This window comes from Alnus glutinosa, chromosome 9, assembly GCF_958979055.1.
Source record: "Alnus glutinosa chromosome 9, dhAlnGlut1.1, whole genome shotgun sequence".
Classification (NCBI taxonomy): Eukaryota; Viridiplantae; Streptophyta; class Magnoliopsida; order Fagales; family Betulaceae; genus Alnus; species Alnus glutinosa.
Genome location: NC_084894.1, coordinates 24,890,617 through 24,904,813, shown reverse-complemented (window position 1 = coordinate 24,904,813; position 14,197 = coordinate 24,890,617). Strand labels below are relative to the sequence as shown.

The 14,197-nt window shown below is 35.6% G+C and overlaps 2 protein-coding genes across 2 annotated transcripts; both read right to left on the bottom strand.

Moving 5' to 3' along the window:
* Nucleotides 1–1,234: 1,234 nt before the first annotated feature.
* Nucleotides 1,235–4,232, bottom strand: LOC133877903 (tropinone reductase homolog At2g29290-like). Its single transcript, XM_062316355.1, has 6 exons — nt 4,009–4,232; nt 3,698–3,905; nt 3,066–3,237; nt 2,977–3,033; nt 2,401–2,507; nt 1,235–1,627 (listed from the first exon to the last, which is right to left on the bottom strand). The coding sequence occupies exons 1-6, from the start codon at nt 4,089–4,091 to the stop codon at nt 1,445–1,447; spliced, it is 810 nt and encodes a 269-aa protein (XP_062172339.1). The 5' UTR covers nt 4,092–4,232; the 3' UTR covers nt 1,235–1,444.
* Nucleotides 4,233–11,443: 7,211 nt separating this feature from the next.
* Nucleotides 11,444–14,096, bottom strand: LOC133877904 (tropinone reductase homolog At2g29150-like). Its single transcript, XM_062316356.1, has 5 exons — nt 13,947–14,096; nt 13,528–13,735; nt 12,191–12,410; nt 11,994–12,100; nt 11,444–11,784 (listed from the first exon to the last, which is right to left on the bottom strand). The coding sequence occupies exons 1-5, from the start codon at nt 14,045–14,047 to the stop codon at nt 11,599–11,601; spliced, it is 822 nt and encodes a 273-aa protein (XP_062172340.1). The 5' UTR covers nt 14,048–14,096; the 3' UTR covers nt 11,444–11,598.
* Between the last annotated feature and the right edge of the window lie 101 nt (nt 14,097–14,197).

Sequence of the window (14,197 nt, the reverse complement as noted above, 5' to 3'; positions counted from 1 at the left end):
TATTTAATTAAAATTTTTATTTAATTTTTTAATTGTATTTTTATTTTAATTAAAAATACAATTAAATAATTAAATAAAAATTTTAATTAAATAAAAAACTGAATTTAGTTTTTTTTTTAATTAAAAACATTTTGACACGTGTATCGGAATACACGTGTCAAATTTGACACGCGTATTCCGATACACGTGTCAAAATGTTTTGACACGCGTATTTGGAATACGCGTGTCTAATTTGACACGCGTATTCCAATACACGTGTCAAAACATTTTGACACGCGTATTGGAATACGCGTGTCAAATTTGACACGTGTATTCCAATACACGTGTCAAAACATTTTGACACGCGTATTGGAATACGCGTGTCAAATTTGACACGTGTATTCCGATACACGTGTCAAAATGTGCAGTTTGTAACATGCACATTTGACACGCGTAATACGCGTGTCAAAGTACACGTGTCTAAATGTTTGACACGTGTACGACACTGTACACGTGTCAAACTGCACGTGGCTATTTCATACCATTTTTGTAGTGTATAATAGTAAGAATGAATTAATTCTTGTAGGAGGCATGCATGCCGATCACGTACCGTACCGTTGAAGGCGTTGATGAAGGTTTGGAAGCCAAGAGGAAAAGTTGTCTTCAACGAATCTATATATATATATATTTGATTGAATTTTCGATCAGATATAAGAGAATATGAACAGGGTTTATAGAAGGTAAGAATATTATACATATGGATGAGCTGGAAAATAACGACGTCGTTTATAGAAGGTATGATCACGTGAGAAATGAGGTGAGGGAAAATAATTAGGAATAATGGTAGAAATTACATTTTTATATATCTTACAATTATCCCACAATGTTGATGTGGCTGTCCGGCCTAATTAATCAACTATTTGATCCGTCGACAGTCATTATTAAAAAAAAAAAAAGGGTTGATTGGGTCTGCTGCATTAACATTGTAGGATAAAATCATAAAAATATAATTTATAGTATTTATCTTTAATCTGATTACTATAATGCCTATTTAATTTGTAATTCATACTAAGAAGTTGTATCATTTTTCAATTTATAAAACTATTTAGTATTCTAGTTTATTTACCTAAGGACAAATTCGAATGGCTTGGCTATTCTCTATTTAAGGCTGTTGATGTACTAAAAAACTCACTTCTTCCAAATTCATATACTTAGAAGTTAAAACACATATAAGAAAAAAAATAAAAAAAATTACTTAAAACCAAATTCATAAATCATTATATAAATATCAACAAAAACCCGCGCATGAATAGAACGGGGCTACAAGCTCGTAATAATTATAACAAAGTTACACGAGAGCACACAGAGATAAAACAAATTGATGCCTTATTATCATGCAATACTGCAAAGTCTGCAAGTAGGGAAATTGGCATTTGCTTTCTCTAATTCTGAATCATATATGCAATTATGGGCACAATAAGCCATTCACGGTCATCCCTCCGTCGACGCATATAGTCTGTCCGGTTATGTAAGAGGCCGCAGGAAGGCAAAGGAACGCCACTAAGGACGATACTTCTTTTGGCTCTCCAACGCGTCCCATGGGAGTTCGAGAGATAACAGAGTTCAAGAAGTTTTCATTAGCAAGATACTGCAATATTAAAATAAAACAGTCAGAAATAAGTAAATCTAATAAGATAATTATTTTCAAGAATGTCATTATCATTTAAGTGATGATAAAGATACAACTCGCATTAGTAATGACAAGCATCTCAATGAAGACAATGAAGAGTCATTCATAGTTGAAGATAATAATAACTAGACAAGTGAATGGTTCTCATGATACATTGATTACAAAACGTTAGAAGATGTATAGTGAAATAGTAGGTGATCGAATAGTTGTAACTATTTATAATTGTAGTAGAAGTTGAATGGTTGTGTAGTACTTGTTATAAATATGAATACAATGATCCCACAATATTCATTGGGAGAAATATATAGTTCTCAAGTCTTATAAGTGAACTTCACTTAATTAATCCTCTTGAACTTCTATCACTTTTGCAATTACTCCTAAAAGTTCAAAAACTCTCAATTTAGTGTATCAATTTTCTAATTTTTTCCAATGTCACACATCCGTTAGGTTTTTCCCTTAAATCCTGACCAAGCCTGAATCTTTGCAATTTTTTTTTTCTTTTTTAATAAGTTGGGAGTATTTTGGTAATTTTGATTTCGCTCCATTATATTTAACTGAAAAACCTAACGGATGTGTGACATTGCAAACAATTGGAAGTTCAATACACCGTAATGAGAGTTTTTGAACTTTGGGGAAGTAATTACAAAAATAATGAAAGCTCAGGTAGGTTAAGGAAAATTTTTCCTTTAATTAATTAATTTAAAGCACAATGATGCGAAACGGGTCCTTACAGGTTCAGCAAGGGGAGTCCAGATAAACCATGGTGCAACACAATTAGTCCTTATATTATCTTTCGCCCACTCGCATGCCAAACTTCTCGTTAGCTGATTCATTGCTCCTTCATATATACACACAAAAAATCAACACTTGCACAACCTTCATATTATCAATAATAATAACAATAACAAATTAAATAATAATAAGGGGAAACTTTACTTAATTTTCCTGAACTTTAACCACTTTTACCATCTCTCTTTTCTCTCCCAAAGTTAAAAAATTTATTGCAACGAACTTTAAAAAATTTAGAATCTCACCCATACGTCGGTATTTCCCGTTAAATCCTAACGGAAAGGTGATGAATTTTCAAAATACAATCATTTTTTTTTTAAGAAAAAAAAACTTAATTGTAATTTATAGATAATTTTGTAATTTTATAAAGTTTATAGGGGGTATAGGGGTCATAAAAATCTTTAACCATTTGATTTAACCAAAAACTTTAATGGGATGGGTGAGATTGCAAAAATGAAAAAAATTCAAGGGGTTAATTAAAGTTTGTCCTAACAATAGTGATAAATATAGAATAGTACCTTTAGTTGCTGCATATATGGATCCCACATTCACTACTGATACAACACCACAAACCCCTTCAAAAAAAAAAAAAAAAAAAAAAAAACACCACAAACTGAAGATAAAAATACAATGTTTCCGGCTAATGAAGCTTTTAGAAGAGGATGCGAAAGTTGGCTCAAATGGTAAGCAGGTTCCAAATTCGTGGCCATGATAAATGAGAAATCTTCAGCTGTGTACTCTGTGGTCACTTTCATTATGTTTGTTCCTACATTGTTAACCTAGATCCAGATATTCAGAACAATAAGAAATAAGAAAAACTCTTCAAATTATATATATATATATATATATAATATATATAGCAGCCCATCGACCATCCCCATTAAAATACTTGGGAGTGATTCAGCTAGGTGTACGTTGTAGGTGGCCAAGCAACTATTGAGTTTTTTTTTTTTTTTCTCTTTTTTTAGACTGTTTTAATTTTAAGGGTATTTGTTAAAACTAATTTGTTGTTATATGATGGATCTACAAAAAAATATTGAATGCCCTTTTCTAAATCAAATTAGGCTGGGTCAATGATTTTAAAATATAAATGGTAAATAAACCATCAAAGAATAAAATTATTGACAGTTGGATGCCAGAAGATAACTAGGATGATCCTTACACTCGAGCAACTTTTGAATATGCTGTAAATTGCCATGCAAAATGCGACGATGATAACGAAAGAAAGAGGGGTATTACAAGGATGTTGAGTTTTCCATCAAATAGAGAAGAGACGGTGCTAATTAGCTCCTCTCGTTGTGTTTGAGACATAACATCACAGACTGACCCAGTGACTTGAAATTTCTTTGTTTTCCATTCATTTAAGCATTTATTGAGATCGGCCTCATTTCGACAACATGTATGCACAATTGCCCCTAGGCCTGCCAATTCCTCCACGATTGCATACCTGAATTAAAAGCCGTAGTAAATTATAATAACCAAATTTACAATAAAACAAAAATAAAAGCACAAGTTATATATTTCATTGCAAAACAACAAGAAAAACGAACCCTATTCCTTTAGTTCCACCAGTGACAAGGGCGGTCATTCCCTGAAGAGACCACCTGCGCTCTCTGTTACCAATTTCTGCCATTTTATCTCTCTTTTGTTACCACCGCACATACGTACACCTTAACTCTTGCTTCTCCCAATGGATTATATAGAGTTATTGGTCGGAAGAACATTAGCGGTTACGTACGTAGATGCTTACGCAAAACAAAAATCATTGCAGGGTTCCCAGCCAACTGTCAATTGATTTGTAGATCCCACTAAATTTGTCCTCTAATCTAATCTAATCTAAAGATTTCAAACAACTAAAAAGATTTCACGTGTAATATTCCAATCTAATCGAAGTACATGCACCACGTAGTAACATTTTCCTTTTCTTTGTTTGGATTATTAATTTCAATCATCGAAAAGAAGTTTGGCCAGACATACGTCCCATTTAACTATTTTGAGTCCAAATTATTGGTTGCGTGCACGGAACGTTGATAAAATTCAAGAGAGCGGACGCCAAAGCTTGGTTCAGGAGTAATGCTACAAACACTCTAAATTTTTCTTGAATTTTAATTTAATGATAATTTTAAAAGCTCTTTGAAAAAGTTTGAAGATGAATGTAAAAAAGTGGAAGTGTGTGATGCACTACTTTGATGGCTCTAGGCTTTTTGTGGTGTGAACAATGAAAATAAAGTTGAGGGAATAAAGTGTTTTAGGCTCAAAGCTATTTATGTACTTCTCCAAAAACAACAAAAAATAGCCTTTGAGTCCCTTGAAAATCGTGGCTTACGAGGCTTATAAAGATGGAGAGAAAACTGAAATTATTATGCTTGGTCGTTAAGGTTTAAAATAATCTACTACAATCTTGTTCAGAGTAGATCTAGGGTTTCATAATTGTCACATAGCAGCGATCAAACAGGTTCAAACGACAATTCAATCGAGGCATTTTGAGATCCTCTTATTTGAACGAGACTAGGATCAATGCTTACTAAACATGTTGTTAATACTTCGTTTGAACGAGATTCAATCGTGATTGCAATTGAGACATTTATAAACTTTGTAAAAACAAGATACCCACTCTCATTTGAGCTAGAGTCATCTCATTCGAATGAGATCTTCAATCTCTCAATTCCCGCACTAAATTTTCACCAACTCAACCCAAAACTTAAACCTTACAACTCAATATGTACGTTTTGATATTAAATTTGTCAACTCTAAAACCTAATAGCTAGTATTGTTTAGTTATATTGATGTTGCCAGCTCTAGTTAATCTGATGTGATGACACACTATTGTGTTGTAGAAAGATATGGCTGAGAGGGTTAAGTCTTACATGCGTCTGTCAATTGAGATCTCAGGCTGCACTAAGACAGGAACTGTGAATGCCGCCTCTTTGTGCTAGTTCCTGCGGCTTTGGCGTGACGACTTTTTCCTTTTCCATATCTTCTTGTGATTTTTACTTTGAAAATTTCTATTTGGAAGTGCTGAAGTGATCTTCCCCTTTGAATGATCATTAAATTGGCTTTTGAATTAACCAAATTGGGGCTGAAACTGGTCTGCATGGCGAAAATTACCAAATCCTACCTGAACTGGCTGATTCAAGCACTTCGGCGTGCCACTTGGTTCGGATGCGTGGCTTGGCTGGTGGGCGCAGGTCGACGCACGAGGCTAGTCGGGCTTCCAAGTCAATCCGCAGGTCAGAACTTAAACCGTCAACATTTGATCGGGCCTGGTCTCCCTAGGCTTGGGCTTGTAGGATTGATTTTGGGCCGTGAACCTCCACTTTGGGACTGGTCATGATGGCTGGGCATTAGATGAGCTTCGGCCTGCTACCCATAATAGCTTCATTCTAGGCTTTGTTCAAAGGGAAATGCTTGACATTCCAATATTTTTTTTTCCAAAATTTAGTTTTAATCTGATGTGTCACAATCCTATGAGATTGTCGCATATTTTTCAAAATGATAGATCTCATAGGATTGTGACATATCAGGTTGATACCAAATTCTGGAAAAAAAATTATTTGGATGTCTAGCATTCCTCTTGCTAAAAAGATGTTTTGTAGAGTTTCTTGCGGGCTATTTCCAAGGTCCACGAAATGGAGTTGTTTGGGTGCAGAAATGCGCCTGCATTGGTATAAGACTCACTAAGTTTTCGCGTAAAACGACATTTTACTTAATTTCTTGTTTACAATAACAATTATTGTTTTGGTTATGAAAACTTGTCTCTTAAAATCACATCATAGCAGATGGAGTAAAAGCAAACACAACATAACAATATTGTTCTTATTCCAACATGCTCACATACAAATTCATACTATATCTCAATCATCAATTTTTAATTATATCTCAATTAACAATTCATACTATATCGACATATCATAAACAACATTATGCATGCTCAATTACCAACCCAGTCCAATACAAAACAATGTAGTTCCAAAGGGGATACCGGCTATAAGGTCTTTAATCCTATACCATAGGGGATGCTAGCCCATTGGTTTTCAATCCTATGCCATAGGGGATGCAAGCCCATTGGTTTTTAATCATATGCCATAGGGGATGCTAGCCCATTGGTCTTCAATCCTATGCCATATGGGATGCAAGTCCATTGGTCTTTACACACTATGCCAAAGAGGATACCGGCCCGTCTTTTCCAGCCCAATGCTTTATGCTCAAAACCATATACCTTTGCTTTTCAAGAACTACACCTTTTAACACATTCTTTCTTTATAAATCCATAAACAATTTAACACGTCACTTCATCAATCAATATTTCCGTAATTTAAATCCTAACAACAGCTCACAATCAAATCCTTCAAATCAGTTCAAATCACACTTTTTTGTCACACATCATTTCTCATAAACATCATTAATATATTTCAACATAATTGAAATTACTTAATACATCCAAAACATATTATCAACAATAGTCGGTTCAAATTTATAAAACATCATATACATTTTTGCAATTCATTAATATATAAAAATAATAGTTTCTCAGTGAGTAGAATACTCACCTTGGCTGTACGGATAACAAGCTCAACTATAGATTACTAGATAACCTCTCACAATGTGCCACTCAAAACAAACGGTAGGAACGTAGATCCTTACGCGTGGATCACGTTTTCGAAGTCGAATTTGAGTTTCGACGGTTGGATCTTTGTAGATTGGCTTTTCAAGGTAAAAAATCAAAGGGGCTTTTGGAAAACTCTCTCCCCTGCTTTCGGAAAATAACAAAAAGAGGCTCTCAGGGGCCTCTTAAAAATATCACACTGGTCCCCCCTTTTTTTTTTTTTTGAAAGGGCTGTACTCTTTTTGGAACAAAGGCCGAATGGCCTTTGTATATATTTTTTCTTTTTGATTTGTGAAGGGCCAGGTGTGGCCCTTCATTTTGCTGCATGTGGGGCGCAGGTGTGCGCCCCACACCATTTTTTGTTGTTGTTTTATATATATATATATATATTGACTTTCCTTTTTAATTTTTTTTGCAGAAGACTTTCCTTTTTAATGATTCTTCTTTTTCTTTTTCTTTTATTTTCTATTATTTCTATTATTTCTATTTTCTTTTTCTTTTCTATTTCTTTTTTTTTTTAATATTTTCTTTGGACCTAAAAATATCACTTATATTTTCTTTTCATGACTTCTATTTACAAGTCCATAGGATAAAAATAAAACACTTTATTTTATTTTATCACACTAAATAAACTTATTTTTTTTATTTGATCATAATAAACTTATTAAATATTTTCTTGGTCATTACAGTTCATAATCGGGTCAACCCGCGGGTTGACCCGCCAAACACGACTATGACCCGTTTGTAAAAAATAAAAATAAAAATTTAAACAAATCTAGCGGCCGCATATTTTATTTTCGGTTTTCACTTTCTTTCACTTAGTTTCATGCCTCCTCTCCTTCAACCGTTTCAACTTTCAGTGGTTTCATAATCATGCCTCCTCCGAAGCTCCGATCCTCAGACCGTGACTCCTTAAGCGATCGTTGACCCACTCGTCAATCGTGTGCTGGTTGAACCGGAAAGCCCTCTTGATGGCCTCGCTGAGATGGTCGAATAAGTTGCCCGAAACCCGAGTCCGATCCGATCGGTCGCCTTCTGCATCTCCTTCCTTTGATTCATTTTGTTGAAATTGTTGCTGTGGATCTTCTTCAATGATGTTGAGCTCGTCGATTTTGTCTTCGGAAGTGGAAACGTCGTCGTCTTGGGCATCGGAGAGGAGGGGGTTGGAGTTCACGCCTATTCGTGAATTGGTGAATTAGTGGTGGTGGTGAGGCTGAGATGGGGCGTGAGAGAGGCGCATGTACAGGACAGAGACAGAGGAGGAGGAGCAGCGTTGAGACGAAGACGAAGACGAAGTCACAAGTCACAAGTCACAACGAGATACCCAGGTCGTGTTCGGGTAACTCGTTTAACAATAGGGTCGTGTTCGGGTTTGAATATTCAACCCAATTAATAATCAGGTCGGGTTTGTGTTGAACCCGAATATGTAATCGGGCCAGTCGGGTCGACACGAACCCAACCCACTGACCCAAATTGCCAAGCATAGTTTAGAGGTTATCTAGGACCTATTTCCTAGTGTTAGAAAATGCTTCCTTTGTATATGTGTACATCGCGAAAAAGGGTTTATTCATAATCAAATTTCGTTGCTTCCTCACAGCCACCAAGCCTTCAAGCAGCAGATAATAATAAGCTTAAAACTGCAACTAACCACAAGGTCCACAAACGCTAGCAATTCATTCATCATGGAATGCTCAAGAAATTGATTGTAGAGGAGTACAAAATTGAAAGACATCTTAATGTAATATTTTCATGAAATTGACATGAGATTTACTTCCAAAAATACAAAATATCTTCAGCTGATAGTTAAACTGAGGACACAGGCAAAAAAGACTACATCTTGTAATTGAGATAGCACATCAATTCTCCTAGACCTTCACTGCATGTTCCGGAAGCGTTTCATGATAATGACACTCATATCCATATAACGCCGAGCACAATTTGAAAGGCAACTAGACTCACTGGAACTGAACTTGCTCCCGGGTGTACCTATGATTCACTGTCCCAGCAGACATTTGTGAGCTTTCCTACCATCTCATTAACCATGGCTTTCCTACTCTTGCTGCATAGCCACCATAAGTTACTCAAAAGAATCAAATAAATTGTAAATGCAACTTGGTACTAATAAGACTTATTAATAGTGATAACAATAATAACCATCATCACAATCGCCACCACTACTATGTTCCAAGCCATGAACAATTGGGAGATATGCATATTGTGCTAGCGATGCACATTCAGATGCCATGCAAAATTATGCTGTAGTTTAGACTATGTTTTGAAGGTTGCATATAGTAATATAAATTAGCTCAACAATCCTATGATTAATTAATTTTCTGTAAGAATGTTAAAGAGGAGTAGTTTATGTATCAAGCAATTGTTTAAGATGCATAAAAAATTATGGTAGACCAACTAAAAGAAAACAACACCTTCATGAAGAAAAAAACAAATAAAATCAAGTACACTAAAAGTATTTCCTGCAGTAATAACAAAAATAAAACAGGCATCTACTAATTTAGGCTATTAATTAAGAAAACTAAGTAGACTACTCATGTCGTGGCAGGGATGAGCTTCCAGGACATCAAATAACCACGTTGCAATAGAACTTTACAAGAATGAGTTTTGGCATGAAATATGTGATTAATATCCAAGCATATTCGATACAGAAGCATAAGTTCATGGAAAGAAAATGGTTTTCTTTTTTCTCCCTTTATTTTTCAAAACTAATGACGTGGGATCAATTTTCATGATTTTATTGGTACCGAAGCTGCTTCAACTTACTGATAGAACTTCTAATTATGGATTCCAACCAACTAATCTGATAGTCCAAGTTAACGATTATCATTCACATTCGCAAACAGTTATAATTTAATCGGTTCCAATTCAATAGATGCCCAAACATGCTCCAAGTCCAAGCATGTGAATATTGATTACAAAAAATTTAGGGATAATTACACCATTAGTTCATGGGGTATACCACAATTACAAATCACTCCCTATGGTTTAAAAAGTTTATAGGAGATCCTTGTGGTCAACTATAATTACAAATCGATTCCTGAAGTCAAATTCCGTTAAAAAATTTGACAGATTCTGTTAAATGTCACGTCAGTGTCACATCAAACCAATAAGATAGCGACACGTGTCCATCTGAATAAAAAAAATATAAATTTATTAAAAATTATGTAAATAAACATTTTTCTTTTTTAAAAAGAAAACAAAAAAAATAAAAAGAAAAAAAAGGGAGCCACCCCAGTGGCCGCTGGGGGTGGCACGCAGCCACCCCTTCCTTTTTGTTTTGTTTTTTTTTTTTTTTGAATTTTAATTTTATTTATTTTTTTAAAAAAATAAGTTTTATTTATTTTCTAATAAATTTATATTTTTTTTTATTAAGATGGACACGTGTCGCCATCTTATTGGTTTGATGTGGCGTTGATGTGGCATTTAACAGAATCTATCAATTTTTTTTAACGGAGTTTGACCTAATGATCGATTTGTAACTATAATTTACCAGAATGACCTCCCATAAACTTTTTAAACCAAAGGAAATGATTTGTAATTATGACATACTCTAGGAATCAACAGTGCAGTTATTCCAAAAATTTATGGCACAAAACAAATGTCCAAAAGTGGTATATAACAGTATCGAGACAGCAGCTACACCTACTCAAGAAATCAAGCATGCAGCAGCAGCCACCTGGAATCATGCATGACAGCAGCCACCCTTCTCCTCATTTTCAGCTTACCCCACACCTAGCCTTTGTCTCACGAACAGAAGCTTCACAGCTGCTCTAACCCCTGACAGCAGAAGCTAGGAGTTACCTCATTCTCCTTTTTAGTTTCTTACTTTGTTTTCCTCATTTGTAAAGCGTTTCTGATAGTTTCCTTCCACATTGTATTACACTGATTTGTTTGTAACCTTTGTACAAAAGCTGTAATCGATCTCTTGTTACTATAAATACAAATGAAAGTCCTGTTTAGGCATGCTTCCAAAACAGAGAAATCCCAAACTCCAGAATTTTAAACTCCTCTTACCTTCAACTCTTCTAACTATATAGACCATCACATAACTCTTCATCAAGAGTTACACTGTTTCTCTTCTAACCTCCAGGAAAGTTATTAACTTCTATAAAGATGATTGAGTGTGGGATGACCACACTTTTTATAGTGTGATCCTCCCTTAAAACACGTCATCAATGTCATATCCCCTTGACCTTCTATAATGTACCACGGGGATCCCAAATGGCTTGGGATGGATTCTGACTTAATTTGCTACTTGTTTTCGGGGAAAAAATAAAAAGAAAAAAGGAAAGAAAGAAAGAAAGAAAGAAAGAAGGAGAAGAAAGAAGTAGATCGAAGATAAAAGAGATGTGCATATATGAAATTTCATTGTGTAATTAAGTCTTACACAACTTATTGCTTCCGAACTCGAAAGTAAAGTGGATATAGACATCATATCCCTCGATACAAATATCGTACCAATAAGAACACATTTCTAGTGGGGTGGCCGAACATCATTTTCTGCTATTTCCAAGCATTTTCAGGGCAATGAGAAGCCATTTACTGAAATTCCGCCATCAACACATATAGTCTGACCAGTTATGTAAGAAGCCGCAGGTAGGCATAGGAATGCCACCATGGAAGAAACCTCATTTGGCTCTCCAATACGTCCAAGAGGAGTTCTAGGTTCAATAGCCTCCAAAAGTCTTTCATTATCGTTCAGAAACTGCAAGAGAAAATAGATTATTGTCATGTCTTAATCCCCTATGACTATGTTCTGTCTGAATCCACATGTAATCTGTCCGCATGTGGCTAACTGAAGAGTAATTAACAGCAGGAACAGTAATACCGAGCAAAATGTAGACAGTATTCTACAATGACCATATGTTAATTACCATCTTCAAATACAATCACAGACAAGGAAAAGAATCTTACCATTTCAGCCAGTGGGGTTCTGATCATCCAAGGTGCAATTGAGTTACTCCTTATGTTATCTTTCGCCCACTCACATGCCAAACTTCTTGCTAGCTGATTCATCGCTCCTAAAGATTAATATTTTAATGTCTCTGTTAAACTTATAACCCATAATTAAGCTTAATTGCTATAAAAATCAATTAGTAGAATGAAATTACCTTTTGTTGCACTGTATATAGTCAATCCAATACTTATTGATACTACGCCTGCAACTGAAGATACGAAAACAATGCTTCCTGCTCCCGAAGCTCGCAGAAGAGGATGAGCAAGTTGGGACATGTGGTAAGCAGATTCAAGATTGGTAGACATGAGGAATGAGAAATCTTCAGCTGTGTATTCTAAGGTCGATTTTATTATGTTGGTTCCCACATTGTTTATCTACAACCAAACATCAGAGTATAACAACCCTATTAAGGCTTAGAAATTAATAAATAAAAGCTTTTGTATGTGTATATGTGTACATATATAATAGAGAAATGCTTAGTTGTACACTCTTATCCTACTCTTTTATATATATAATATATGAAAGTGTTTAATGCAAAGGCACAAAGGAAGTTGCTGCAGTATTGTTGATTATTGCATTGATCAATTTGGTTGTTTTATGGTGGATCTTCAAAAAATGAATATTCATTCTTTTCTAAATCAAATGAGGGTCAATGATTTTAAAATAGAAAAGAAAACAATATTAAAGAATTAAATTCTTGACTATGAATATACAGGTAGGCCGGCCGGTGAAAAGCTGGCCCACTCCACCGTCTACTCACCCGTGTTATGAGCGGATGGCCTAGTTCGTAACACAGGCGGGAGGCAGGCCCTTCCTGCTATCTACCCATAATGGGCGGATATCGGGCCTAGGGTAGGCAGAGGCGGCTACACTCCGCAACCGCCTATCCTTAATATATATATATATATATATATATATATGAAAAAGTTGCATCCAAAACAAAGTTTGTTTTGTCTAGGCTATTATACAAGAACCTTCTTGACAAGAATCATTTCATTCGAATGAAGCAAAGAAAGCAAAAGTCCCTTAACCTAAACTCTGGCCTTCAGCCGCCTGTTGCCCTTTGACGACGCCCTCCCCCTCTCACCGCAGCTTGTCACTCCCATTGTCACGTCCTGCCTCCTGGTACTACAACTACCGGTATTTTTCGATTTCTCTTTCCGTTCGTGTAATTTAAAGTCTCATTTATTATATATAATATAATAGAAATAGGGGCTTGAGTTTTGGTGTTTGATTGCGGAATTGAGAAAGAATGGCAGCTGCTGCTGGAATCGCATCAAAAATTCTGCGGATGTGTATGGGCGGATTTTACTAAATTAAAAACATCCCGCCTATGGGCAGTGACAAAGGAGGTTTTGACCTGTCTTTGGTAGAGTACACCCCTACAGTTGGGTGCTAGAAGATAGGATGATCCCTACACTTGAGCAACTTTTGAGTATGCTGTAAAATGCCAGGCAAAATGCGACGATGGTAACGAAATGTAGGACTTACAAGGATGTTGAGTTTGCCATTAAATATAGAGGAGACAGTGCTAATTAGTTTCTCTCGTTGGGCTCGAGATGCTACATCGCACACCGAACCAGTGACTTGAAATCCCATCGTCTTCCATTGATTCAAGCATTCATTGAGTTGGGCCTCATTTCGACTGCATGTATGGACGGTCGCCCCCAGGCTTGCCAATTCCTCAACAATAGCATACCTGAAAACAACATACAATAGTAAACAATTACCAAGAGAGTATTTTCCTTTTGTTTTCTGATGAGAAAATAAATTAGATTTGTCAACCCATGGATTCTTAATTTGGCCCAAAATTGTACGTAGCGATGCTGTAACTTCCAAAAAGAGTACAGCAATAAATGTCGCCTTTTTAGCAAGTAGAATGATTTTTTAAGCTGAAAACAGATCGAAACGAGAAAGAGAGTGTATTTCCGATTCCTTTAGTTCCACCAGTGACAAGGGCGGTCGTTCCCTGAAGAGACCACCTGCTTTCTCTGTTAATAATTTCTGCCATTTGATCTCTCTTTTGTTAACACCGCGCATACACCTTAACTCTTGCTTCTCCCAATACACTTTCTGGCCACACTTGTTTTCCCCTATCCAATAATGGATAAGAAACCTCAGGTATCCAATAATGAATATCGAAAGAATTAGGGTTAAATAC